The following is a 27907-nucleotide window of genomic DNA, read 5'->3' on the forward strand; positions in this document are numbered from 1 at the left end:
GGTATATTCTCTTTGTGTAAATATATAAAAAGGAACTTATATAATCTTTCATGCATATGTGTATATTTTATTTAGTTACTTATTTTCTGGAACAAATCAGAAGAAACTGATAATAATTGTTTTTAGTGAAAGTGACTATGGGTATGGGGAGGGAAGGTTTTACTTTTCTCTTTTTACTACTTATGTCTACTGCTTTAATTTCTTAGCCTTAAACATTAATTTTAAAAAGTTATCTGTGTTAATCTGAGTAATCAAAGTAAGAACTAATTTTTGTTTTCTCTATACTTCAAAATCCAAAATAAAGAATACTGCAGGTTTCTATTTCATTTTATTTTGATGTCAGTACACTTCAGACAATACTTGGGCCTTTTTTCAGGTGCAACTTACTAGCAGGAAATTATCTTTCTAATTGGAGCACTGCATATACCCATGTCAGGTGTGCCAAAAAAACCCACTGTTGTAATGATAATGACAAATCTTAGGATAGAGATTTTCCCAAACAGTCCTCTTGTGAGAAATTTCCCTTCCCTGGGAGGTAACTAAATTATTACTTTTTTTCTTTATTTCTAGAAGTCTTTTTTAAAAAATGTAATAATTCAAACATACAGAAAAGTATTGAAAACACAGAATGTTCCCTTGCAGCTTATACCCCCGAATGGAACCGGTTACTGACTTCACTCCCCTTAGATTAGTTTTGTCTATTTTTGAACTTTATGTGTTTGGAGTCACACAATATATTGCATACGTAAACTAAGAATTCCATCTTGTTATAGACATTGCTTTGTAATCTGCTTTTCCTGCTTAATACTATCTCATGAACATTTTGCAATTATAATCTACAATAAAATTATGATTTTCTTCTTTTTTTGATCTCTCTCTTCCCACTATAGAATCATATTTTTAAATTGCTCCATTGTTTGTAATATATGCTTGGTTATTCTTATATATTCTACTCTTTTTTATTCATGAGGTAAGAGGATCTCAGAGAATCCATTCAGGCAGCAAGTGTGGAAACTGGCACTCAAATCTATATCTCAGTCTCATTCTTCCACCGCTAAAAAGGAAAGTGCTCAAATATAGTCAGAGCCTTGCAGCAGTCTTATATAAGGGCATTATAAATGCAACAAGAATGACTAGTAAGTATTAATGGCTCATGACAAGTGAACAAATGCCGTTAATTATCCTAATATAGTAGGCATCTTAGTAATGTCTGCACAGAATTATTCATGCAAATGGTATTAGTCTGTGTTGGGGGCAGTTGCTAGAACTAACATCAGGCTCACAGCTCAGCCACCTCTATGCTTCTTTCTCCAGATGTGCAGGGGGTAGGACTTCCAAGGACACGCCCCCATGGGGCTCCGGGGAGCCAATCAACGCGCAGAAGGCGGGACCCTGGGAGCGACAACGGTACTATCCAATAGGCCGACAGTGGAGCCGAACGGGACCAATGGGCGTGCTCCTCCTCGACGGTCGGAAGTGGTGAGGCAGCTCTGGGGGCCGTTGTTCAGTGCGGGGGCTGACTGGGGAGGTTCCAGGTCTGCTGCTGTCGGGTGGCCTCGGCGTCTCTCTTCGCGTCCCAGGTGAGTGTAGCGTCGGCCTGCGCCTGGGGAGCGTCCTGCAGCCTCCTGTTCAGGAGGAGCCGGCCCCCCGGGGGAGGGGCGTGTGGGCGAGGGGGCTTTAGGCCCGGGGGTCGCGGCCGTGAGGAGAGGTGCCTGCGCGGCGGCGTCTCCTCGAGCCCCCGGAGGAGGCCGCGCTTTCTCCTCAGGGAGCCGGAGCCTCGGCAGCCTCCGGCGGCGCCGCCCCCTTGGCGGCCTTGGCCGCCTTGGCCTGTGGGGCTGGGAAACGGGCGTCGCCCGCAGCGCTGCTGTGGCCACCGCGGCCCGGGCGGAGCCGGCCGGACGCCGGCCTGGGCTTGCAGCCCGCGCCTCGAGCTGCCGGCGTGGGGGTCGCGGGTGGCCCAGTGCGGCCTCCGCGCCGGTGGGCCCGCGTTCGAGCCCCGCTCCGCCCAGCTGGTGCGGCGGGTGACTGTCTCTGACTTTCCCTTTCTCAGTCTCTGAAACGAGAGGATGACTGTCACCTCAGGATTGCGGTCGGGATTAAAAAGCCTGTCCGTGTAAGCGTTGAGCGATGCACGGTGCACGGTCGGGGTGTTATTCGCGAAGCGGTGCCCTCCCCGCTCCCATCCCCGACCTCGCTGCGGGGCAGTGGTCGGAACCCGCCTGCGGGGTGTGGACCCCGCCGCCTCGGACACGGGGACGGCCGCGTCTGAGGCCCCGAGGACGGGCCGGCCAACCCCTAACGGGCTCGTGCTAAAGTTTAAGACTTTCTTTTTGGTGCCAAAGCCCGCCCTTCCTCGCAGTCGCCCGTTTGCTCGTGACAACGACCTTTTGAAGTATTGTCAACAGTCTGCCTGAGGAGTCGGGCCCGGAGAGGTTGAATCACACGGGTGCCGAGTGGTAGCACCGGCCAGAACTTGGGCCCGGAGGAGGAGGAGGAGGAGCAGCCGACTGCAAGCCCCGCGTGCTCCCCCCAGCCCCTGGCAGCCGGGGGCTGAGCGCACGCCTCGTCCCAGGCTCCGGTCTCGGTTTATTGGCTGCTTAGCGGGCCGGAACGGAGCGCACCTGACATCCATCCGCGGCTCTGGGCGAGCACCTGGGCTTCCCGCTTCAGGGCACCGCTGATTGGTTTCCCTGGGTGGCGAGTGCTTCCTGTCCCGAGTTCACATTGCGCATCAGAGCGCGTGTCGTGAACGTTGCCATTATCGATTGACTGGGACAGGGTCTCGCGCTGTTTGTTGCCCGGGCGTCAGCTCGCAGCAGTCTGAACCTCCTGGGCTCAAGCCATCCTCCTGCCCCAGCCTCCCGAGTAGCTGGGACTCCAGGCAGGCGCCACCGTGCCCGGCTAATGTTTCCTATTTTTAGTTGTTTGGCCAATTTCTTTTCATTTTTAGTAGAGACGGTCTCTCTCTTGCTGCTTTGTAATGCTGGTCTTGGTTTAAATGTTATCTCCCAGAAAGTTCTCTGACCACTCTTATCTAAGGTAGATTTCTTCCCTCCACACTGACCCTATATATATATGTCTGTATATTTTCCCATCAAAATACTCACCTTAAGTTATATTTTTTTGCTTATTTTTCTCGACTACTAAGTTGCTCTGTTACGCCAGACACTATATTTAATTTGTAAAGTATCCTCAGTGCCAGTGCACTGTGGCACGCAGTAAAGTCTTAATTAACATGTTGAATGAACAAGTGAACACATGCTTTGAAAAGTGGTGGTGGTTTGATGATGCCAAAACCTTAAAGAACCTTATTGGTGGGCAGGCTTTAAGACCATTTTTGCATCATGGAAAGGAATAATCTAAAGTAAATATTGGTAGTAAGGTTGCCAGTGCTTTGCTTGTACATTGATATCTTGTTTAAAAAGAAGGAAAAAACTTTATAGTGAAGAAACTTGACAGACACCTGTCTCCAGTGTGGTCACAGTTAACATCACCAATAATAGGACTGTTGACATCATGCACCTTCTGATATCATGCACTGAGAGGAACTATTCTTGACAAAGATGTATAACCCAAATTTTAACCACGAGAAAACATCAGACAAACCCAAAGTGAAGGACATTATATAAAATAATTAGTCAGATGCTTAGCAAGGTCATGAAAGATAAAGACTAAAGAAATATCCCAGATGACAGAGGATTAAGAACTAACAATTAAATGCAATGTGTGATGCTGGATTGTATACTGAAGTGGAAAAGGGGCATTGGTGAGATGGTTGGTGAAATTTGAATAAGGTCTGTAGATGAGTTACTAGTATTAGTGTTAATTTCCTATATCTGAGAATTTTACTATGGTTATTTATGATGCTAACTTTTTAAGATAAAATTTTAAAATATACTAATCATCTTTATCGTTCCAGTTTTAGTATATGTGCTGCTAAAGTAAGCACTGATGTTAGATTTTAGGGAAATTGGTGGAAGGATATAAGGGAGTTCTTTGTACTGTTTTTTTGCAACTGTTTTGTAAGTCAAATTATTTTAAATTGAAAATTTAAAAATAATAAAAAGAAGGAAACCCTCAAGGGTGTTGGGTGTTAAAGTGCTTTAGCACACTGGTTTTGGTGACATTTTTCTGTACAGTAGTTTATTTTGTTTGCATGTCATCCTTAAAGCAGAAATGAAATAGTTAACATTTCTTTTTAGTTTCCAGGAAGAGCTAAAAATGGCTGAATTTCTAGATGACCAGGATACTCGACTGTGTGACAACTGGTAAGAAATTAAATCTAAGAAATGTTTTTGGAATGAGGACAAACTAGCTCCTTTAAAGAGTTGGTTTATTTATTAGCAGGTTAAAATTGCTAGCCATATAATATACAGTGCAATTAAATGGGGCCAGAGCTTTCTAACAATTTTGGATAAACTGCCTGTTTCAGTAAGTTTTTTGTTTTGTTTTGTTTTGTTTTTTTGAGACAGAGTCTCCTCTGTTGTCTAGGCTGGGATACAGTGGTGTGATCATAGCTCACTGCAACTTTGGAGTCCTGGGCTCAAATAAGCCTCTTGCTTCAGCCTTCTGAGTAGCTGGGACTATAGGTGTGTGCCACCACACCTGGCTAATTAGAAATTTTTTTTAGAGATGGGGTCTTGCTGTGTTGTCCAGGCTGGTCTTGAACTGCTAGCCTCTAGCACTCTTTCTACCTTTGCATCCCAAAGTGCTGGGATTTCAGGTGCGCTCTACCACACCCATCCCTGTTTCAGTAATTTGACAGGATGATTGGTTTAGGCAGAATAGAGTAGTGCTAGAATGATAGGATGAGGCCAGGGGTCAGGGCTCTGATTCCTGCCTTTAATTAATGACTTTTGACAAGTCACTTGACTGCTATGGAGCCTCACTTTTCTCACCTGTCAATAAATGAACTTATTTTTGTGTGTCTAAAAAATATATGTTTGAAAAAAGATAATAAATATAATGTTTAGACCAGTTCAGTGTTTTTCACAGTATGATGTAAGGATTTGCCTGAGTGGTCACGTTGGCTGTCGTGGTTTAATGAACTTGGCTCTATACCCAGTGACAGTTCAGCTAGACCAGCTCAATCTTAACTTTTCATGAAGGATTTTGCTGCTTAAAAATGTCTGGTTGAACTCTTAAGGCAGTCAGCCTTAATCACTATCATTTCATGATTCTAAAACTGTTGGTGAAGACTGGTACAGTCTTGAATGTTCAGGTTTCTATTTAGATGTTTATAACCCACGTGAGTTACGGGAAAGACCAGCTCTTTCCTGCTGAAATGAAACCTAGGCATACAGTTAATAATCAGCTGATTCCTGTTGGGGATTTCTCAAGAAGTTAACCTTGATGTTTTGGTGCTATACAAGTGTTCTTACTGTAGGCTAAAGAAAAAATCAAAACACAACTGTCTGTGTTATGTTTAACTTACCAAATTGTGGTAGAAGGAGAGAGGTTGAATAAGGAAAATAGTCTGACATATTGGTGAAAGGTTCAAGCCAGAGAAGAATTTTTCTTTTTTTGGTTTCCTTTTTCTTTCTGCTCACCCTAACTTTGGTAGAATTAGGGTATAATTAGAGAAACTGCTGGTTGGTTACAGTATTCTTCTGTGGAATTAAGATTTCATCTCATTGACAGGTGTCTTGCCTTACAGGATATTTATTTATTTTTTGCTGCCCTTATAGGACATTTCTTTTTACTGTACCACTATTACTTTCTGCCATTTCATAAACTATTGTAGCTTACTTTGGGTTTTATATGTAGTTACTGATACAAAGTAATCAATGAAACAATCACAAGAAAATATTGTGATTTTCTGAGAAATCAGACATCTCTATTTTATCAGTCTACTCCAATTTTGAAGGAATCTCAAACCTAGGACAATATATAAATAGCTATGCAAAGGGAGTTAAAAAAAAAAAAAAGGGTAAGTTAATGGAAAGCTAATGAAAACAAGGTTATTCAAAGCCAAAGCAATTATTTAAAGAAAAAAGCAGATTAGCATGGAAGGCTGACTAAGGTTGTATAGACTTCCCATCTGAATAACGCTCTTTATTTTTATTTATTTATTTTTTGAGACAGAGTCTCTCTTCGTTGCCCTGGCTAGAGTGCTGTGTCATCAGTCAAGCTCAGAGCAACCTCAAACATCCGGGCTCAAGCAGTCCTCCTGCCTCAGCCTCCCAGAATGCTGAGATTACAGGCATGAGCCACCATGCCTGGCCAATAACCCTGTTTAAATTTCAGGTTTAAAATGTTTGTCTTTAGAGCTATATTTTGACTGTTCCCTGAGAAAAGTTAAAATACTCTCCAAAATCTGAGCTGCTGTGATTAGATCCAACTAGGCAACTGCCAGCAAAAGAAGAGTTTATGATCCAAGATGTTTTTTAGTTACCTCTTTTGTTATGGTATTGTCTGACTGGAGGGAAGGTGCGGTTCGAGGGAATGACAGTGTCAGTGTTAGAGGCTTCACCTTTTTGTGTATATTAAAGAATTTATATCTGGCTGTTTGTGTTTAGTGTTTGGAAGGCAACTGGGAATTTTTCTGGAAGCTTGGCTTTCCTTTCAGGCATTTTTATCTAAATGAAATTTCACCTCTAGCTTGCTAGCCTGTCCTTGGGGCTTTTATCAGTTTTATCTAGGTATGTAATTGTGTTCTCATTTATGTCACTTAAAACATACTCTTTTTATCTGTCGGTAGGAAGTATGTTGATATTTGGTTGGAATGTTTGGTGGGAATATCTTGGCAGTTAAATTTAAAAAGAAAAAAATCCAACAGGCAACTGTTTTATATGATTGTTGAAAATATCTTTCATCTTTTTCTTTCAGAGTTTCTCAAGAGGTGAAAATGTGGAATAGTAAATACACTATGGTCTTATCTGACAGCTACTTTTGGTTTTTGCTTCCTCATGTTATGATGATGGGGTCATAATGTATATACATATTTTTTTTTTTTTGAGACAGTGTTGCTCTGTTGCCTGGGCTGGAGTGCAGTGGCATCATCATAGCTCACAGCAACCTTAAACTCCTGGGCTCAAGTGATCCTCCTGCCTCAGCCTCCCAGACTGCTAGGATTATAGATGTGAGCCACCATGCCTGGCCTGATTCTAAAGTTTTAGTGCCCTTGTATGGTATATGAATATTTTATGTCGACAGGTTATCTTGACCAGCTCTGTAAAATTAAAAACTAGACATTTATTTTCTTTATTTTTGCTGTTAAAAGAAAATTGTCAAAATTATAAAAAGGAAATCTAGATCTCTGCACTCTAAGCAGTAGACTGGCTTTTATTTTCATGGCATTTGTGCATACATGATTTGCAGTCATGATATAGCACTGCTGCTTTCACTTTGTGGATGTGCCATATATAACTTAGCTATTCCCTTATTTAGATATTTTTAATGGCTTTCATCTTTTTACCATTTTATGACACTAATGAAAATATGCGTAATTCTAAGAGTGGGTCTACTGGGTTAAAGAGTATATGATTTTATGGTCCTATAAACACATTTTCAGACTGTTTTTAAGCAGTTTATACTGCCACCAGTAATGTATTAAAATACTTTCCCAACATCTTTAAAAGGTTGAGATTTACTAATTTTAATTTTTGTTAATTTTAATAGGTTTAAAATGATAACTTTGATTTACAGCTCTTTCTACTGTATATTTTATAGTTTTTAAAATTTTTTATAAATTTTTTTTTTTTTTTTTTGAGACAGTCTTACTCTGTTGTCCAGGCTAGAGTGAGTGCCGTGGCGTCAGCCTAGCTCACAGCAACCTCAAACTCCTGGGCTCAAGGGATCCTCCTGTCTCAGCCTCCCGAGTAGTTGGGACTACAGGCATGCACCACCATGCCCGGCTAGTTTTTTCTATATATATTTTTAGCTGTCCATATAATTTCTTTCTATTTTTTAGTAGAGATGGGGTCTCGCTCTTGCTCAGGCTGGTCTCGAACTCCTGAGCTCAAACAATCCGCCCACCTCGGCCTCCCAGAGTGCTAGGATTACAGGCGTGAGCCACCGCGCCCGGCCTAAAATTTTTAAATTAATTTAAAATTAGTGGTTTCCTTAGAAAGCTAGGAATTTGGGAGCAATATGGGAAGTTAAATCTGTCAAGTCATTTTAGTTTACCTTTTTATCCATTTGAGTTTTCTTCCCTTCTCTCACAGTTGATTGTTCTGTCACCTTCCAATGCTGCTATGAGAGCTGCCTTGAGGGTCCCTAGCTTGATAGTTCCACCATTGGATGGAAATGAATTTGTACTTCTTTGGTGTCTTTGTCTTTCAGTTTGGGAGAATGACTATTGATGGAGGCACATCATTCATCATACTTTGAAATATTTTTTAGACTGTATCTTAAGGTTAAAACTATAAAAGAGAAATAAGCTATTTATAATTTAGGATGGGGGAGGGTTCCTGCAGTATTCAGATTCAGGGTCAAAATAGGATACTAAAGATTTGTCATGGCCAAGTGTGGTGGCTCATGTCTGTAATCCAGCACTTTGGGAGGCCAAGACAGGAGGATTGAGGTCAGGAGTTTGATCCCAGCTTGAGCAACATAGCCAGATCCCATCTCTACAAAAAAATAAAAAAGTTGGCCCGGCATGGTGGCATGTCCCCATAGTCCTAGCTACTCAGGGAGGTAGGTAGGGATGCCCAGGCTAAACAGTAGGGCTGGACACAGGGTTGGTGGCCCAAAAAGAGTGCTGAATTTTTGCTGCACAAGCTTAAATATGCAGAGAGTAATGCTGAACTTAAGGATTTGGATGTAGATTCTTTGGTCATTGAGCATATCCAGGTGAACAAAGCACCCAGAATGTGTTGATGAACTTACAGAGCTCATGGTCAAATTAACCCATACGTGAGCTCTCCCTGCCACAACGAGATGATCCTTACTGAAAAGGAACAGATTGTTCCAAAACCAGAAGAGGAGGTTGTACAAAAGAAATAGATATCACAGAAGAAATTGAAGAAACAGAAACTTATAGCACGGGAATAGATGCAACATAAAATAAATGCAAATGACAGTAAAAAAAAAATCCAGTGAAATTAAACTGCTTAAGACTGAGACTGAAAATACTCGGTAGGGTGGATTTTTGGTTTGATGGTTTGCCTTGTTTTTTTTAAGTAATCCTGGATTGTATTACTCTACTTTGGGGCATGGATGCCTTTTGAAAAGCCTAGCTCCACTCTTTTTGGTGTCTTTCTTGTTGGTTGTGATCAACTCTGACTTCAGGAAAGTAAAGCTGAGCTTTTAGGGGTAGTGCATAGCACTCATAACTCAGAATGGTGTGCAGAAGATGTAACTTTCAGGATTTAATTTTTTTTTTTTCCTCCAGACAGTCTTGCTCTGTTGCCCAGACTAGAGTGCAGTGGTGTCATCATAGCTGCCTGCAACCTCAAACTCCTGAGTTGAAGCGATCATTCTGCCTCAGTCTCCGCAGCAGCTGAGACTACAGGCAGGCACCACTGCGCCCAGCTAATTTCTCTATCATTAGTAGAAATGGAGTTTCACTCTTCTTCAGGCTTGTCTCGAACTCCTGACCTCAAGCAATCTTCCCACCTCGGCATCCAGAGTGCTAAGATTATAGGCGTGAGCCACTGTGCCCGGCCAGGATTTAATTCTTAAAAAGCAAGGGATGGTAACAGTCTTAAGAGTTTTTAGACTAGGTATTCACTAGAGCGAAATAATGGAAACTAAAGATTGGGCAGGGCAGATTTCCATGTTACCACCACTGTGTAAGAAAAGGCATAGATCAGTCAGTAATGCTTGCCTTTTGTGTTGTTCTATTTCTGTAGCAAGAAAGAAATTCCTGTGTTTAACTTTACCATGCATGAGATCCACTGTCAAAGGAACATTGGGATGTGTCCTATCTGCAAGGAACCATTTCCCAAATCTGACATTGAGACTCACATGGCTACGGAACACTGTCAGGTGAACCATCAAGTATCCAAATGTTCATAAATGTGTTATCCTTGCTGTTGTTCATAAGTGTATTATACTTCATATTGTGCAGTAGCAAGTGTGTTTGTTGTCAGAAAGCCAATTTGTTGATTCTCACCTCTTGCCTTAGGTGACCTGCAAATGTAACAAGAAGCTGGAGAAGAGGCAGTTAAAGAAGCATGAGGTTAGTCTTCTTGCACTAAGAAGGGAGTAAGTTACCATGAGGCCGGTCCTACTGAGATTGCAGAGCAGAAAGAAAGTCTGGCTGAGTCTTTGTTCTCTACCAGCTCACATGCATACTGCCTCTTAAAGCCTGTTTGAGGCTTTGACTATTCAACTGCTGCCAGATTTGGCTGCCTGGCTTTTTTATGCCCCATGCTCAGGCCTCACAGTCTTTCCCTTTGGAACCAAGTCTATCATTTGGGGTTTGGCTATTGGCAGCCTTGGTGATATGAAGCCAAGCTTATGGATGCCAGTGTGGGATAACCTTTTAAGTTTTAGTATTTTCGTTTTTTTGAGACAGGGTCTTGCTCTTTCACTCAGGCTGGATTACAATGGTGTGATCGTAGCTCACTGCAGCCTCTAAATTGCTAGCCTGAAGTGATCCTCCTGCCTTGGCCACCCAAAGTGCTGGGATTATCAGGCATGAGCCACTGCGCCTGGCCAGGATAACCTTTTTAGCACACAGCCTGCCTTCTTATAATTTCATTTTGAATTTTTGATCATTTGGATAACATGCTATTTATACCTGAAGAAATTCCTCAGCATTTGGTGAGAGAGAACATGGTTATCATTTGGTCCCTAGTTGAGATAAAACTGGCCAACACTGAATGAATATATTAATTAGCCAATTAAAAAATTCCAACAACTATAATATTTAGGTAGTGGTCACACAGGAGTGTGTATACGTATGTAAAAATTCATCAAGGTAGGTGTTTAAGATTTGTGCATTTCATTCTATATGCCTCAAACTATAACAACTAAGTTTTATTAACTTATAATTAAGTTACCCTTAATTTAAAAGATAACTCATATTCAGTGTAGAAAAGTTACAAAATAGAGAAAAGTGTAAATAGAAAATAAGCACTTCTAACCCCACAGCTCAGAGAAAAATATCTTGCTACTCTTACTTTGTAACGATTTTTTTTTTTTTGTCCTGAGACAGAGTCTCGCTTTGTTGCCCAGGCTAGAGTGCCATGGCATCAGCCTAGGTAACAGCAACCTCAAACTCCGGGGCTCAAGCAAGCCTCCTGCCTCAGCCTCCCGAGTAGCTGGGACTATAGATGTGTGCCACCATGCCCAGCTAATTTTTTCTGTTTTAAGTAGAGACAGGGTCTCGCTGTTTCTGAGGCTGGTCTCAAACTCCTTGCTTCGAGTGATCCACCCGCCTCGGCCTCCCGGAGTGCTAGGATTACAGGCATGAGCCACCTTGCCTGGCCTCACTACTCTTACTTTTATTATTTTTTTCCTAAGCATTTGATATATGTTTTACTAGGCCTCTCCAGCTGGGGCAGTGGATGGGGACAGTTATGATTGAGGTTACATTAACAACAATAATGAGTATTTCTCTGGTTCTAGCATCTACCTGCTATGTAAAACAACCTCCAATAAACTGTCACATCTCCTAGGTTCTCTCTCAGGTATTTCTGGGAGTCCTATGTGATACACCAGTCATTATACAAATACCAGTACACTGTATAACATTCCTGCAAGTCAGACCATGACAATTTTAGACCACAGATTATCTAGAGTTCTAAAATTTTTTCCTTTTTTTTCCTTTGGTAGTTTTTACTCTGTTTGCTGTCCTGGTGAGTTACTAGCACTTTTTAGGGTTGTTAACAAAGTATTTAGTATGTATTATACGGTATGTGCCAACAATTATTTGTTCTTTTTTTTTTTTTTTTTTTTTGAGACAGAGTCTCGCTCTATTGCCCGGGCTAGAGTGAGTGCCGTGGCGTCAGTCTAGCTCACAGCAACCTCAAACTCCTGGGCTTAAGCGATCCTACTGCCTCAGCCTCCCGAGTAGCTGGGACTACAGGCATGCGCCACCATGCCCAGCTAATTTTTTGTATATATATATTTTAGTTGTCCATATAATTTCTTTCTATTTTTAGTAGAGACGGGGTCTCGCTCTTGCTCAGGCTGGTCTCGAACTCCTGACCTTGAGCGATCCACCCACCTCGGCCTCCCAGAGTGCTAGGATTACAGGCGTGAGCCACCGCGCCCGGCCTCAATTATTTGTTCTTTTGCTCTGGAGTAAGTTAGGTCAGTGATATTTTTCTATTAAAAAAGCATTTAAAAAAAAATCTTTCTGAATTGGTATTACATCTATCTACATGGTATACAATTTTAAAACCACAAAAGAGGGTATATGTACAAAATTGTGTCTTTTTGCCTCGTTCCTCAGTTATCTAGGCCCCTTTCATCAGTTTGTGTTTCCTACAAGAGGTATTTCATGTGTATGCAAACAGTGCTGAAAATGTTTGGAGCAGCATTTAGAAAAGAACTTGAGTTTAATTTGTATGAAAGGAAATTTTTGCTCTTTGACACAGTGGTTATAAAGTATCTAAACTTTTGAGCTGATGTTACATTAAAGTTCTAAATTTAAGCTCCCAATTTTTGGAGTGTGCATGTCATAGTAGACATACTCCTTTATATCTTTCTAATGTATTTGGTGCTTCAGTGACTATTTCCTATTAAGTAGAAAGGTTTTGTCCTTTACTGAGTATGTTTATAGTCTTGGGGATCATTTTCATTGGTAATTCTTGGCTTATTTGGTCCGATTAAAGCCAGTGCTAAACACAAATACAAAGGTAGAAAAGTCTTGTGTGTTTCTAAAGGGTAGTCTCTTCTCCTCCTTACCAGCTACTTAAGACTGAATTGGAGTAATAGTGAGGGGAAATTGGTGGAGCTTTGACAAACGTGATTAACTTGCTATGCTTCTTACTATTTGGTTCTGGGCTTCTCTGGCTGATTGTGGATTACTTTTGTAATGTGTGCACAAAATGATGTTATAGTCGGGTGGCAGAGTAGATTTCTGGTAAGATTTTCCTTCCCTTTGTAGAACCTTGTGGCAGGAACAAAAGGGGAAGTTGTGACTCTTAAAAAAGCGTGACAGGGGAAGCTAGGGTTGGCAGAGAAGATTGAAGTAGATACTTTTTGCTTTCCTTGCCCGGTACTAAAACACAGTCTCTCCTAGATGTGCATACTAACTGCCTTATTACTCTGTGTTGCAGGAAACTGAGTGCCCTCTGCGGCTTGCTCTGTGCCAGCATTGTGATTTGGAACTTTCCATTCTCAAGCTGAAGGAGCATGAAGATTACTGTGGTGCCCGTACAGAGCTATGTGGCACCTGTGGGCGCAACGTCCTTGTTAAAGATCTGAAGGCTCATCCTGAAGTTTGTGGGCGAGAGGGAGAGGAGAAGAGAAATGAGGTTGCCATACCTCCTAATGCATATGATGAGTCTTGGAGTCAAGATGGAATCTGGATTGCATCCCAACTCATCAGACAAATTGAGACTCTGGACCCACCCATGAGGCTACCCCGAAGGCCCCTGAGAGCCTTTGAATCAGACCTTTTCCACAATAGGACTCCCAACCAAAGGAACATGGCAGCTCAGTTTCCAATTCAGAATAATCTATGTGAGTTGTGCTTGGGATTAGAAAACTGGAATGGTATAAAAATCCCAGGGCAAATGGGAACAGGGCTTTGGGGCTAGATTTTTTTTTTTTTTTTTAAATATCCCTTTATTTTTTTATTTATTTTTATTTCAGGATATCATGAGGGTATAAACATTTTGGTTATATTTTATGACTTTGCCTCACCCAAGCGAGAATTAGAGGCATGCCCTTCCCCTCTAGAATGCTCACCACATCCATCAGTTGTGAGTTTATCCGCCTGTAACCCCCTAATCCCTGGAGAATATTACTACCAGATGAGCACCATAGTGTTGATCAGTTAGTGCCAGTTTGATGGCAAGTACATGTGGAGCCCATTCTTCTGTTCTCGTGATACCTCACTTTGGATAATTGGGGCTAGATCTTTTTTTTTTTTTTTTTGAGCCAGCATCTTGCTCTGTTGCCTGGGCTAGAGTGCCATGGCGTCAGGCTAGCTCACAGCAACCTCAAACTCCTGGGCTCAAACAATCCTTCTGCCTCAGCCTCCCGTGTAGCTGGGACTACAGGCATGTGCCACCATGCCCAGCTAATTTTTTTTTTTTTTAATATATTTTTAGTTGTCCATCTAATTTCTTTCTATTTTTAGTAGAGACGGGGGTCTCCCTTTTTCTCAGGCTGGTCTTGAACTCCTGACCTTGAGAGAACCTCCTGCCTCGGCCTCCCAGAGTGTTGGGATTACAGGCGTGAGCCGCTGCGCCTGGCTGGGGCCAGATCTTGATATAGAAACTTGACTATAGCTGGGTAACATTGGAAAGAATAGCTGATTTACCTATAAAATGGGAATAACAGGATCTCTTTACTATTGGATTCCAGTTAGGGTTTTTTAATTCCCCTCACTGGTGCTCTGCATGTTCAGAGAAATTTCTCTAGTAACAAAATGTAGAAATGATCCCCGAAGGTATAGTCTTCAGTTAGGGTTCACGATGACGACAATGACAATGCTGTAAATAGCTGACACTTGTATAGGTTGAATATCCATTGTCTGAAATGCTTGAGATAAGTGTTTCAGATTTCATATTTTGTTGGATTTTGGAATATTTGCATTGTACTTGCCAGTTGAGCATCTCAAATCTGAAAGTCTGAAATGCTCCAATGAGCTTTTCCTGTGAGTGTCATATTGGTGCTCAAAAAGTTGTGGATTTTGGAGTATTTCAAATTTTGGATTTAATATGCTTACCTATACCTTATGTGCCACAGGCATTTGTAAAGTGCTTTACGTGTTATTAACTCATTTAATTCTCACAAGGTATATGAGGGTAGGTAAATGGTAGAGCTGAGATTTGAATTCGGATAATCTGACCTCATGCTTTAAATCATTCTGCTGTAATGCAGAAGATAAATGTAAAATGTTAAGCACAGTCAGTGCTTGTCTCATAGTTATAGCTCAGTAGTGTTGCTTATTAGTAATACAAATAGAATAATGAGCCTTTTCTCATTGCAGACTTAATGTTCAGGACCTATGAGAACCAGAGGGCCAAGAGTACTGGCAGAGCTAGGCAATTTTTGTTTCTGCCCAGGTGCCTGTAAAGCTTGACTATTTGCTAGGCATGGACTTGAGGGTGGCAGCATCTCTAATGTATCTTAAGTGCTGGTGTTTGTTTTTTTTCCAGTTGAAGAACAAGAAAGGCAGGAAAGGAATAGAACCCGGCAGCCCCCTAAAGAGGGTGGTGAAGATAGTGCAAACTTGGACTTCATGTTGGCCCTGAGTCTGCAAAATGAAGCCCAGGCCTCCAGCATGGCACAGCAGGACTTCTGGAGGGCTGTATATGAGGCAGACCAGTCTCATGGCAGTCCCAGTTCTCTGAGTGACATAAAGGGTAGGCTTGCTTATTCTGCACTAGGCTCTGTCTCTACTATTTTTGTAAGTCATATACTATATAGTTCATATAAAATTGAAAGATTTTAATGGGATAGAATTTGCTTTATTCTTTTTCATTTGTTGCTTTTGTTGGCTGCTTATTTTTAAAAATTGTCATAGTGTAGCAAATGCCCACATATGCCTTGTCTGTATTAACCAATTTTAATATTTCCCCACATTCAGCTTTATTATATATATTCCCCCCCCAAACAATTTGAGAATAAGTTTAAAGACATAACATTTTATTCCTAAATACTTCAGGCATGTATCTCTTAAGAACAAGGGCATTCTCCAGTGTACACACACAATATAGGTGTCATTCTCAGGAAATTTAACGTAAGTTCCCTACTTGTCCATAATGTCCTTTAGAGCTTTTTTGTTTTGTTTTCAAAGTATGGGATTATGTACTACCCTTAGTTCTCCATCCTTTGTTTGTTTGTTTGTTTGTTTGTTTTGTCTTTTAGGACATTGGCATTGTTTGTTTTCCTATCTTTCATGCAAGGGACTTAAAATGAAGGACATTGGGACATTGGCATTTTTAAAGAGTCCAGGCCAGTTGTTTTGCAGAATATTTCTTCCTCGATTTAGATTTATCTGATTTCCCATATTTAGATTGAGGGTACAGTTTTGTCAGGAATGCTACATTGGTGATGCTGTGTCCTCAAGCTGTCAGTTTGTCTCATTCATGAGGGTAGGATCTCTCAGATATCTCCACTGAGTACATAGTTTTTTCCCTTTAGAATAGTGGGCGTGTTAAGATTGTTAGGGAATGGGATATTCACACAATCTTTTATCTAGCAGTTTCAACATTCATTAGTGTTTCTTGCTTGAATCAAGTATTACTATGGTAATTGTAAAATGATGATTTTTCAGTTTCTAGCTTTTGTTCTACGTTTATTAGTAGTTGTTCTATAAAGAACTTTAACCTCCCTTCCATCATTTAAAACAATTCCTGTTTTAATTGATGTTTAGTGTTGTTGGACTTACTGGGTTAAGACTAAGTTTTTAAAAATAAAAACTGGATTGTGAGCAGTGAACCACCCCTGGGGTCTCTTATGTAGAGCAAAATAATCTCAGAGAAGTATTTGATTGTGTGTCATATTTAAAACACTCAAGTTATAAGAGATTTTAAGGACCTGAAAGTTAAGCAGCTTTCTCAACCCTGAATTTTTTTTGAGACAAAGTCTCATTCTGTTGCCCAGGCTACAGTGCTATGGCATCAGCCGAGCTCAGAGCAACCTCAAATCCCTGGGCTCAAGTGATCCTCCTGCCTCAGGTTCCTCAGTAGCTGGGACTACAGGCATGCGCCACCACACCTGGCTATTTTTCGATTTTTAGTAGAGATGGGGGTCTCATCTTGCTCAGGCTGGTTTCGAACTCCCAACCTCAAGTGATCCTCCCACCTCGGCCTCCCAGAGTGGTAGGATTACAGGTGTGAGCCACCGCGCCCGGCCAATCAGCCATCAGTTTTCTTCTTGCCACCTTATGAATACTGATTCCAAGAATGGTAGGTTACCTCTTAACATTTTATTGATTTAGACAGAGTAGGAATTAGTCCCAGACCCAAACATCAAACAGTTTGGGTCCTGCGTAGCCTGATTAAAGGAGGTGAAAGTGTTAATAGAAATTTGGATAGGCACTGACATTTTACATTTTTTCCTTTTTTTTTTTTTAAATTTATTATTTTTTTTTTTTTAGAGACAGGGTCTTGCTATGTTGCCCAGGCTGGACTTGAACACCTTGGCTCAAGCAATCCTTCTGCCTTGGCCTCCCATGGTGCTAGGATTACAGGTGTGAGCCACCATGCCCAGGCCACCCGATTTTTCTCTTTATTTCTCATCTCTTGTTTAACATGTCCATTGAGGTTTTTACTTCAGTGATTGTATTTGAGTTCTGTTTAATTCCTTTCCTCATTGCCTCATTTTTTAAATATTCTTTTGTTCCTTAGTCATATTATAGTTTCCTCTTTAACATGTTAAATATACCTATATTTCTTTTGTGTCTGAAAATACCAATACTCGAAGTATTTTTTTTGCTATTTGTTGTTTCTGCCTACTCCCATTCATGGAGCGTTGTTGCCGAGCGTGTGTGTGTGTGTGTGTGTGTGTGTACGCGCGCGCGCTTGCTTATATATACACATGTATGTTAACATTAACTTTTCTGGCATGTTCCTCTGAGAGGATTTATATATACTTCTGGTGGGCACCTAAGGATACTACCAATAGAGGTAATTTTAAGTTTTTGGCTTAGACTTTTAAAAATCATAAATGTGAATTTATGTGAAAATATGAATGTAAAAACATAAACAGTTTCTGACCTTAAACCCATGTAATGGCCAAGCTCTATTTACTGTTGCTTAAGAGCTTTTCTCTCTTCTACCCAGAGCTGAAACCTAGATAGGCACCTTTCCCCACCTCTTCCCATTGCTCACCCTCCTATTTGTTCAACAGTCTTACTGAGGGTGTTGTGTTTGGGAATCTTGGGTTTAAAATCTATTTATTCACTTAAGTTACTTTTAGGTAGCATTTTTGGGTATTTTTCCATGGGGAGGAATATTCAGGATATTGTTTGCCAGTAACAGATGAACCTTAATTTCTTCATTTGTAAAGTGAGGATAATGTAGGATCTACTTCATAATTTTTTCCTCAGGATTGAAATAATGCATGGAAAACACTTAGGTTAGTGCCTGGGGTTATTACTTATTTAAATCTCTTCTTTAGACTAGTGGGTAAACTGCTACTTCACTGCTGCTCAGGAAATTGGTATCAGGTAAATTTCTTTTCCATAATGGAAGTTTTTGCTAGGGTTTGTTTCTTGGATGGTTTCCCTCTGAGAATTTGGAGTCCCACAAATTGCTAGATCTAAGAAATGTCAAACCAAGTAAAACTTTTATATATAAAAACCCACAGGGGGATAAAAAGTTGAAATCAAGTTTGATTTTGTTCATTTTGAGTCCGACTGTGTGGCCTGATACCTAGGTGCAGCTGACGAGACCATGTTGCCTTGTGAATTTTGTGAGGAGCTCTACCCAGAGGAACTGCTGATTGACCATCAGGTGTGTTGTGAATTACTTGAGGGCCCTAAGTAGGAATGTATGTTGGTGTTACAGGCCACATGAGGTCTTGAACAAACCATTTTAAATACAATGCTTGTGGTAGGAGTAGCAATTGTGTTTTTTGCCATGGTGTGACTGACACATGGCTATGAAAACTGATCCTTGTCCTCTCTTAGAAAAAGAATGCTCATTCCAGCAGACCTAGTGCTCTCCTGCCAGCAGACCCTCCATACAGTGGTGACTAGTGAACATCTCTGTTGACTGCCTTGTGATCTGGGTCTCATCTCATGCCACATTTTGATTTATTGGAACTGTATTAATGTCTTTGCAGTTCCCTAGAAGGGTCAAGGGTCTTTTCTGCACATTACTTTCTCTGCCTGGAAAGTGCATGACCTGCCCCTGCCTCCTTAATACACCCAACAACATAGACCCCTATTTATAGACTTGGTTCAGACATTCTGGAAACCATCCTGAGGGATACTCCGAAGACAACGTCAGGAGTCCCACCTGTGTGTTCTCCAAAAGTCTGTGACCACTTCTCTTATAGCTTGTCACCCTGTGATCCTCTGTTGGTCTGTGCCACTGGGCTAAGCTCCTTGAGGGCAGGTTCTGGGTTTTCCTAGTTTCTGAATCTCTCAATACGTGGTTATGAAAGGTGTCAGGTATTTTTTGAATGTTTGAAAGTTCTTAAGACATTTAGGAGTGGTTAGAGAATAGCCTTATATGTTTGAGGATTACCTGGTTGAGGGAACTACTTTTTCCCTCCACACTTTCTGTCTGATTTGGTTTGGCATTATCTGGTATTTCCACAACTACTAAGTAGACCCAGTGCTTTGGGTGGTGGAACATACCTTCCCTCCATAGATGGAATAATACAATATTTGAAGACATCTAGTTCTCGGTTTGGGAGCACCATAATAAAATCCATTAACAAGAATAAGAAAGAATATTTGAGCTCTTTTACTGTATGGCTGTGAGAAGCATCTCGAATCTTTTCAAATTTGTGCAAAAAAAAAAAAATCACATGAACACAGTAAAAAAATAGCACAGAAATATTTAAAAGTAAAGTGAATGTTCTATGTGGATTCCCCTGACCCTTTTTAGCCCCTCTCCCCAATATTAAGCATTATTAAAATTTTGTGACTTCTAGAAAATGTTTTAGGAATGTAGTTTTTTTCTCTTAACCTCTGACTTTTTTTAACCTATGTTTTTTGAATGACAGACAAGCTGTAACCCTTCATGTGCCTTACCTTCGTTCAATACTGGCAGCTCTTCCCCCAGAGGGGTGGAAGAATCTGATGTTATCTTCCAGAACTTTCTGCAACAGGCTACAAGTAACCAGTTAGACTCCTTGATGGGCCTGAGCAATTCATCCTCTGTGGAGGACACCGTCATCATCCCATGTGAATTCTGTGGGGTACAGCTTGAAGAGGAGGTTCTGTTCCATCATCAGGTAAGAGTCCCTGGAGGACCTGTCCACGTGGCTCCATGCCAATTCTCTGTGAGTGAACCTAAGGCTTCCAGAGCCAAGAATACTTCTTTAGCCTTTCTTTCTTTCTTTTTTTTTTTTTCCTTTTCTTTCTTTTTTTTTTTTTTTCCCTTTTCTTTCTTTTTTTTTTTTTTTTCCTTGTCTCTCCCCCACACTTCTTTAGCCTTTAAGTTGCATTCCAACCTAACCAGGGATCCACACACTTGGCTTCTGGTCATGCTCTGTTTTTGTGAGCTGACTATCTGAGCTATATGATACCTTCAGACTTTCTCTACCTTTTGGCAGCTGACACTGTCATGTCACTAGCCTAGCTGAGGACCAGAGAGCTAGGACTCTATTTGAGCAGGCCTCAAAGCCTTGCCCAGAAGGGTTTAGATGAGAGTTTCCTTCAGGTCACTGATGCATTCTGCTCTTCACCAGGTGGGTTCCTGCCGTTGTGGTGGCATTTGAGACTCACATTCCTGGAGACCTGAGGGCCTAGTTCTGGCTTTCCCCTATGGTTGACTCTGGATAGGTCTTCTCCGCCTCACTGGGGACATCTGTAAATGAGGAAGTTGAACTAGACAATCTGAAGACCTTTTTCAGCATTTATAGTATAGGAATCCCATCTTTTAGCAGAAAATATATTTTCTCCCCCATCTTATTTGTTATGGGGATCATTTTTATAGTTGATGCCATATAGCTGTTGTTAGAATATCATACATTTCATTTCTGGAATAAAGACGTCTACTTTTGGATCAAGTGGTAGATAAGTAACTGCTTGTTGTCTTCTAGGGGAGACAGAAATAAGCAACCACACAAATACTCTGTTGAAGGATAGAAATGCTTTTCTGGGCTCCCAAGACCAGCCTCTCTTTCATCCCTGCACAAATCAGAAAGTGCTTCTGTCAATGCCCCAGGTGCTAGTGGGATAATGACTGCCCATTCCAGATGTGTGCTTCCTCTTAGTTTCTGGGACTTTCCTCTCAGTGTTGTCAAAGTTCCCCTCCCGACGAGGTGTGCTCATCCAACCTGCCCTTCCTCCTTTTCCTCCCACTGCTCCCCTTTTCGGGAATGACTCAGTTCAGAAGTACTTACTCTGATTTTTCTTGTTTAGGACCAGTGTGACCAGCGCCCAGCCACAGCAAACAACCACGGGACAGAGGGGATTCCTAGACAGGATTCCCAGCCTCGAGAGACCTCACCAGAGCTGCCCAGGAGGCGTGTCAAACACCAGGGTATTAGAGCTGAGCCAAGGCCACAGCTCAACTGCTGGCTAAAGCCTGCTTACCACATCTCATCTGCTGCTCTAACATGGGCGTTCCCTGAATCTCGAGTTACCAAGCACACTACGGTCTGACTGAACACTCCTGCGGCTAGTTGTGGTCCCTTGTTAGACTGAGCTACCCTCAAGTGTGGGTTGTATCCCAGTGGCTTTGGGGATATCCAGGAGATACACTTAGTAATCAGTGCTTAGAATAAGCTGTGGGTCTCCTGTGTGTGTGTGCATTTAGTGGATTATAGATAATTTGCAGACCTTACTATAGCTGCCCTGGGCCTCTCCTTCTAGTTGAAATATGCTTAAGGTACTCAAATATTACTTAAGAGCCTTATGACTAGGCAAGTAAACTGTTTTTAAACCTCTCCATTACAAAGCCAATTAGAAATTGTTTTTTAGCCAGATGTGGTGGCCGGCACCTGTAGTCCCAGCTACTCGAGAGGCCAAGGTGGGAGGATGGTTTTGGGCCAGCCTGGGCAACATAGCGGGACCCTGTTTCTTAAAGAAAGAAAAAAACTTTTCAAGATTTGCTTGCACACTGTTGTTGAATAGCTAGGAGGCTGTATTTGAGGACTCAGATAATAAGTGTGGAGAATAGACAAAGCATTCCCAACCCCGTCCTGGAGATGTGGGTTCCAGTAGCCTTTAGGGGTGAGCAGTTGTCTTCTATCCAAAATTTTTTTGATCCTGCCCTAAATCCAGCACTATAGCAAAAGTAAGCTTTCCCCTAAAGCTGTTACTATTTTCTCTTCTCAGGAGACCTGTCTTCTGGTTATATGGATGATATCAAACAAGAAACAGCTAATGGGCCCACCTACCCTCCGGCCCCCAACAGACCCATTAACAATATGACAGCTACCTCTAACCGACTGTCAAAATCAACGTCAGGCCCCAGACCTGGGTGTCAGCCCAGCCCTCCTTGTGTACTGAAGCTCAACAACCCAGACAGCCAGGACATCCATGGGCGGAATCAAAACAGTCAGAATGGGGCCGAGGCCACAGGCCATGTTCCAGTGATTCAACCCGTTCGAAATCTCTACTCAGAAAACCTTGTGCCCTCTTTCCCCAGTGGGTCTGCAGGGAGATACGGAGCTGGGTAAGCACCAGTAGCCTGGGAATGGAGCTTGGGATTAGGTAAAGAGAACACTGGCGAAAGGTCTGGTCACCCTGGCTGGGCCCTGGGGTAAGACTGATGTCCATGGGAAGGGGAGGAGTGTGGCTTTTTCCTATATTTTCACCCGATTCCAAAATATTCTTTTGCTGTCCATGGGTTTTGTTTTTTGTTTATTTGTCTTCTAGCAGAGGGCTGCTTTTGCTCTGACAACAGCTATTTATGTTTCCTCTGAGTTTCCTGACCTTTGCTCATGGGCATCTCAGGAGCTAGTTTCCAATCTTTTTCTTTCAGTAGTAGGAGTGAAGGTGGCAGGAACACCCGGGTCACCCCTGTAGCTGCCAGCTACCGCAGCAGGACTGCAAAGGTAATCTGGGATCCAGCTCATAATGCTCAGGGAGGACTCGGGGATGGGTGGGGCAGATATGGCTGTTAAAGTCTGTAGTTGCTGGGGCCAGGCTGGTTATAGATGAATGACTGTTCCTTTGGCTTTTGATGAGGAGGTTTCTGTGGAAGTTGGACATTTTCAGGGCTCCAGGGGAGTAGTACTGCGCTTTCACTTGCTGCTTCATCATTTGTGTTCTGTTCTTCAACAGGCGAAGCCTCCAAAGCAACAGGGAGCTGGGGATGCAGAGGAGGAAGAGGAAGAAGAGTAATGGTGTCTCCAGAGACCCTTTATGGTGGTTTCTACCTTCTGTGCACAGCAGCACTCGCGCCGCAGTGCAGGCCCCGCCTCTCTGGCCCTTTGGGCAGGGGAGATTTTCTGGATTTTAACTTTTTCTAAGTTATGGCCATTTTGTGTCTTTTGAGATTGTGCTGTGGAAGTTTGAGGGTTTGAGGGAGGGTTAGCAGGGAGGCTGTTGAGAAATGTTTCGGCCTTAGCTGCCGCCTTTTAGCAGCAGTGAGATATAAGTTATGGCCTCTTGGCCACCAGGCTCCATCTTTTGACATACTGTCACCACTGCGTCTTGGTGCTGTGTGGTCCTGGTGGAAGGAGGGGAGGGTTCTGGAAATCCGATGCCCTTAGTAAAGTGGATTCTCTGCCCTATGGGGCCTAAATTTGGGGGCTTTTGGGTAACTTCTCCAGGGTACTGTCCCCGCCCACTCTAGGCTGGGCCTCGGGTGTTTGTGGAGGAGCTCTGGGAAAGTGCTCAGGCCAGCTGTGTTAGGAACGAGACTTTGGAAATGAGTTGAGCTGGAGTGGAGTGGACGGCTATGTTTTAAGCTGCTTCCTAGGCATTTGGCATCACTGCCTTCTGTTCCTGGTGGGGAGCATGGCGCCTTTGTCCTTGCTGCCCTCTACTGGGTACTGGGGAGAGCTGAGGGCTCTGTGTTGGGCTCTGCCTCAGCCCCGTGCTTGCTCTGAAAACCATGTGTCAGAGCCCCTTACCCCTCTTTTTATTTTACTATTATTATTATTAAACTTCCTTGTAATAGAAATAAAGTTTGTACTTGGAGTTCAGCTAAGTCTTGTGGATCCTTCTCCTGTGCACTCTGTAGAGAACGCAGGGAGGCCAGAGTAGGCTGGAGTCAGCCCTGGGTATGGGGGGAGGTGAGCAGGACTGGGCTTTTCTGAGATTCCTGAGGAAACTGAAAGGCTTGCTGCTGCTCTGGTGATGATTGGGGGGTGTGGGGATGCCTCCGACTCAATAGAGAAAACCAGATTGTTCAAAAGCCTCAATCCTTAGAGTAATAGTTGAGCCTTAGAGGATTATCTGCTATCTGAGCACAGGACCATCTAGGACCATAGGTCATTTTGAGGTCACTTGTTCATCTAAAAACTTAGTAGGCGTGGGACAGGTGGGAAGATTTGCCCCATGTCATAAATGGAACACCAGCCACAGGAACAGCAGTGATTTACATAAGGCTGTGCAGCTAATCCTTGGCTGAGCCAGGACTCTGAGGATCATCATCTTGAAAGAAGCTGGATGGATAAAAAGGATACACCGTAGGGTGTTAGATGCTTTAGTCCATGTGACTTATACCTCAAAACAAAACCAGAGTCAGTTAACTCAGACTTTCATGTCTCAGGTGAAAGCAGCTGGAGGGGCTGAGAGACTTGAATGTCTTCTGGCGGCACTGAAATCCCCCTGGGACTTCAAAGAGGTGAGAGGAATGATCCAGGGAAGCTTCCATAGTCCTCTCCCCAGCCAGGCCAGAGAATAGTCCTGTGGCCCTTAACTGTCTTCTGGGGGGTGGGGATCAACCTGCCAGAAAGTAAGACTCTCCCCACCCACCTTTGGTTGTATTACACTTTTGAGTAAAATAGCAGTGGCTTGGTTCGTTTACTTTTGTTTGTTAGTAATCTATAGTTTCTAAATGTTTTATAATGGATGTACTTTTTGAAAATATTTTTAAAAGTATTATAGGCAACTAAAACATGCCAAGGACAGCTAAAAAGAGTTAAATAATTCCTTGTCTTCTTCCTTCTCCCACAATCCTCTCAGGAGTTCACTTTTTTTAGTTTTTAAGCTGTTTCTTATCATATTCATTGCCATATTTCCCATCTTGCATTTGACAACACTGCTTTTTAAAACTTACCACGTTTGCTTTAGCATTCTAATGTTTCTCCTGAACTGAGAGGGAGTTGCAGACATTGTGCCCCTCAACCCCAAATGCTTCAGCATGTTATTTCCTTAGAACAAGGAAGTTTTCTTAATATATTCACAATTATGAGGAAATTAACATTGGTTTAATACTATTAGCTAACATAAAAAGGTTATTTGCATTTTACCAATTGTCCCAATAATGACCTTTATAGCAAAAAAAGCACTTCCTCTGGTCCAAGATCATACATTATGTTTAGTTCTATCTCTTTAGCCTTCTTTAATCTGGAATAATTCCTTAGATTTCTGTGTTTTCAATGACTTTGATGTTCTTCAGTACAGGACAGTTGTGCGATGTTTTCTTACCACTATGTTGAGGTTATGTAGTTTTGATAGGAATACCAGAAATGATGATGTGTCCTCAGCATACCATATCGAAACACATGATGTCATTTGTCAATGATTGGTGGTAACATTGATCACTTGGTTAAGACATCAGTCTGCCACATTTCTCCACTGCAAGTTTGCTATTTTCCCCTTTTTAATTATTAAGCATTTTGTGGGAAGGTAATTTGAGACTGTGAATATCCTGTCCTCATCAAACCTTCACCTACTACTTTTTAGCATCTATGATCATTCTTGACCTAATTATTACTATTCAAACGGTGATCTTCTAACAGCATCATTCTTTCTACATTTTATTTGGCATTCTATAATACTTTAAGGAAGAGTGGTCTAGTTTCTGTTAATCTATCTTGGCTGGAATTTGAAGTCTTCTGAAAGCATTATTTTTACTTTCTGGGTTCTCACAAAGTCTGATGCCATTCTGACCTGCATTCTGACTTTCTGCCTTGAAGCCTTTTAGGATCTCTATCCTTGGTATTTTGAAATCGCCCCATGTTGTATGTTGATATGGATTCTTTTTCTGTTCAAAGAGCACTTAGCACTTTCTGTCTGGAGACTCATGTCCTCTTTGGTTTTTCAGAATGTTCTTGTATTAATTATGTAGGCACTTTCTCTCCTGTTTTTTCTCTTCTTTGCAGAACTCCCATTATATAGCTGGATGTTGCCCATCTTAAACTGATCATTTTTTTCCCTCTCATTTTCTTTGTCCTTTTGTTCTACTTTATGGGAGATTTTTCAACTTTATCCTTTCATCCTTATGTTAGAACTTATTTCTGATGAATTTTCTTTTTTTTTTTTTTTTGAGACAGAGTCTCGCTTTGTTGCCCGGGCTAGAGTGAGTGCCGTGGCGTCAGTCTAGCTCACAGCAACCTCAAACTCCTGGGCTTAAGCGATCCTACTGCCTCAGCCTCCCGAGTAGCTGGGACTACAGGCATGCGCCACCATGCCCGGCTTATTTTTTGTATATATATATTTTAGTTGTCCATATAATTTCTTTCTATTTTTAGTAGAGACGGGGGTCTCGCTCTTGCTCAGGCTGGTCTCGAACTCCTGACCTCGAGCGATCCACCCGCCTCGGCCTCCCAGAGTGCTAGGATTACAGGCGTGAGCCACCGCGCCCAGCCTCTGATGAATTTTCAAAACCTTTCTTTTATCCTCTCACAGCTTTTTTTGTTTGGTTGCTTGGTTTTGTTGGAGTCTTGCTCTGTCACCCTGGCTAGCGTACAGTGGCATCATCCTAGCTCACCGCAACCTCAAACCCCTGGGCTCGAGCGATGTTTCTGCCTCAGCCTCCACCCTCCCAAGTAGCTGGAACTATAGGCACCACGCCCACGTAATTTTTAAATTTTTTGTGGAGACAGAATCTTACTATGTTGCCCAGGCTGTTCTTGAACTCCTGCCTCAAGTGATCCTCCCGTCTCAGCCTCCCAAAGTGTTAGGATTATAGGCATGAGCCACCACACCTGGCTTATGCCCCCCCCCCTTTTTTTCTTATTTAGTGGATGCAGTACTTCTTCTTGCACTTTTGTGGCATAGTTATCTTTTGGATATCTTCTCTCTGTATTGTCCATTTCCTAGGAGTTATTTTTGGTTTAGTGTTTTATGTTGTAGATTTTCCTTCTGATTCTTCTTGGCTGTCTCAGAGCAGGGCAGTAAGCAGCTCTTCTCTCAACTCTTGGCTTTCACTGGAGATCCCCAAACATCAGTATCTGTAGGTCTTTTCTCTGGGTTAGTTCAGAACGTGGAGTATGAATGTTGAGTGGGGCTCGGAAGGCGGTTGGGATGTTCAGTGGATGGATTTGTCCTCATTTTCAGTCTGGTCTTCCTCTCTCCAAGTGCCTGGAATTGTGAGCTTTTGAGGTGGTTTCTCCAGAATGTAACTTCTGGTCTTACAATTCTAGCTGCTGCTTAAACGAACTTCCAATCTCTGTTTTTCCCTGGGGCCTCTAATTCCTCTCCTTTGTGATGTCTTTTTTTAAATTAAATTTAAAGGGGGGTGCACATAATGTTGCTTTCTATGATGATATACTCTAAGTCATTTATTATTCTTTCATCAGCTGTCCTTTCAGAAATGACAGATATCTCTTGGTTTCATAAAGACAGAATGTGTGCTTTTATTTCTTGATTTTCTTGTTTTGGCATACTTTAAAGAAACCATCTATACAGTTACAACATCCTTACAGAAAGGTACATGGAAGTGTACATACAGCTCAGTATGAACACAAGTTTGTTACCACCACCCAAACCAAGAAACAGAGTGTTACTAAGACACCACCCACCTCCCTCACAGTCCTAGTCCCTCTCCCTGGGCCAGCGTAACCATTGCTTTGACATTTTGTTACCACCAGTTATTATTACCCATGGTTAGTGTTATTTAAATGAACTCATACCATTCAGTGCTCCCTTAGGTATTTGTTTAGCTGATTATTTTGGTTATGGTTCATCTATGTTGTTGCAGTGGTTTGTTCATTTTCCTTCCTGTATTCAGTTGTACCCCAATAATTTATTCTTACTGTTGAAGGACCTGCAACTTGTTTCTAGTTTTGGCAACAACTGCTAGTGCTGCTA

The 27907-nt window shown here is 42.1% G+C and overlaps 1 protein-coding gene across 2 annotated transcripts; it reads left to right on the plus strand.

The window, feature by feature from the left end:
• Window positions 1-633: 633 nt before the first annotated feature.
• Window positions 634-27888, plus strand: TRAFD1 (TRAF-type zinc finger domain containing 1). Of its 2 annotated transcripts, XR_011236523.1 has the most exons (13): window positions 634-1580; window positions 4203-4268; window positions 9795-9930; window positions 10070-10123; window positions 13176-13581; window positions 15228-15434; window positions 18454-18530; window positions 19753-19983; window positions 21116-21236; window positions 22034-22373; window positions 22683-22755; window positions 22985-24494; window positions 27861-27888. XR_011236523.1 is itself a non-coding variant. In XM_069496939.1 (12 exons), the coding sequence occupies exons 1-12, from the start codon at window positions 1351-1353 to the stop codon at window positions 23042-23044; spliced, it is 2001 nt and encodes a 666-aa protein (XP_069353040.1). In that variant the 5' UTR covers window positions 634-1350; the 3' UTR covers window positions 23045-24503. The 2 variants fall into 2 exon arrangements, 1 of the variants encoding a protein (XP_069353040.1); XM_069496939.1 differs by lacking the exon at window positions 27861-27888 and having other exon boundaries at window positions 22985-24503.
• Window positions 27889-27907: the final 19 nt, after the last annotated feature.

This window comes from Eulemur rufifrons, chromosome 21 (assembly GCF_041146395.1).
Source record: "Eulemur rufifrons isolate Redbay chromosome 21, OSU_ERuf_1, whole genome shotgun sequence".
NCBI classification, from domain to species: Eukaryota; Metazoa; Chordata; class Mammalia; order Primates; family Lemuridae; genus Eulemur; species Eulemur rufifrons.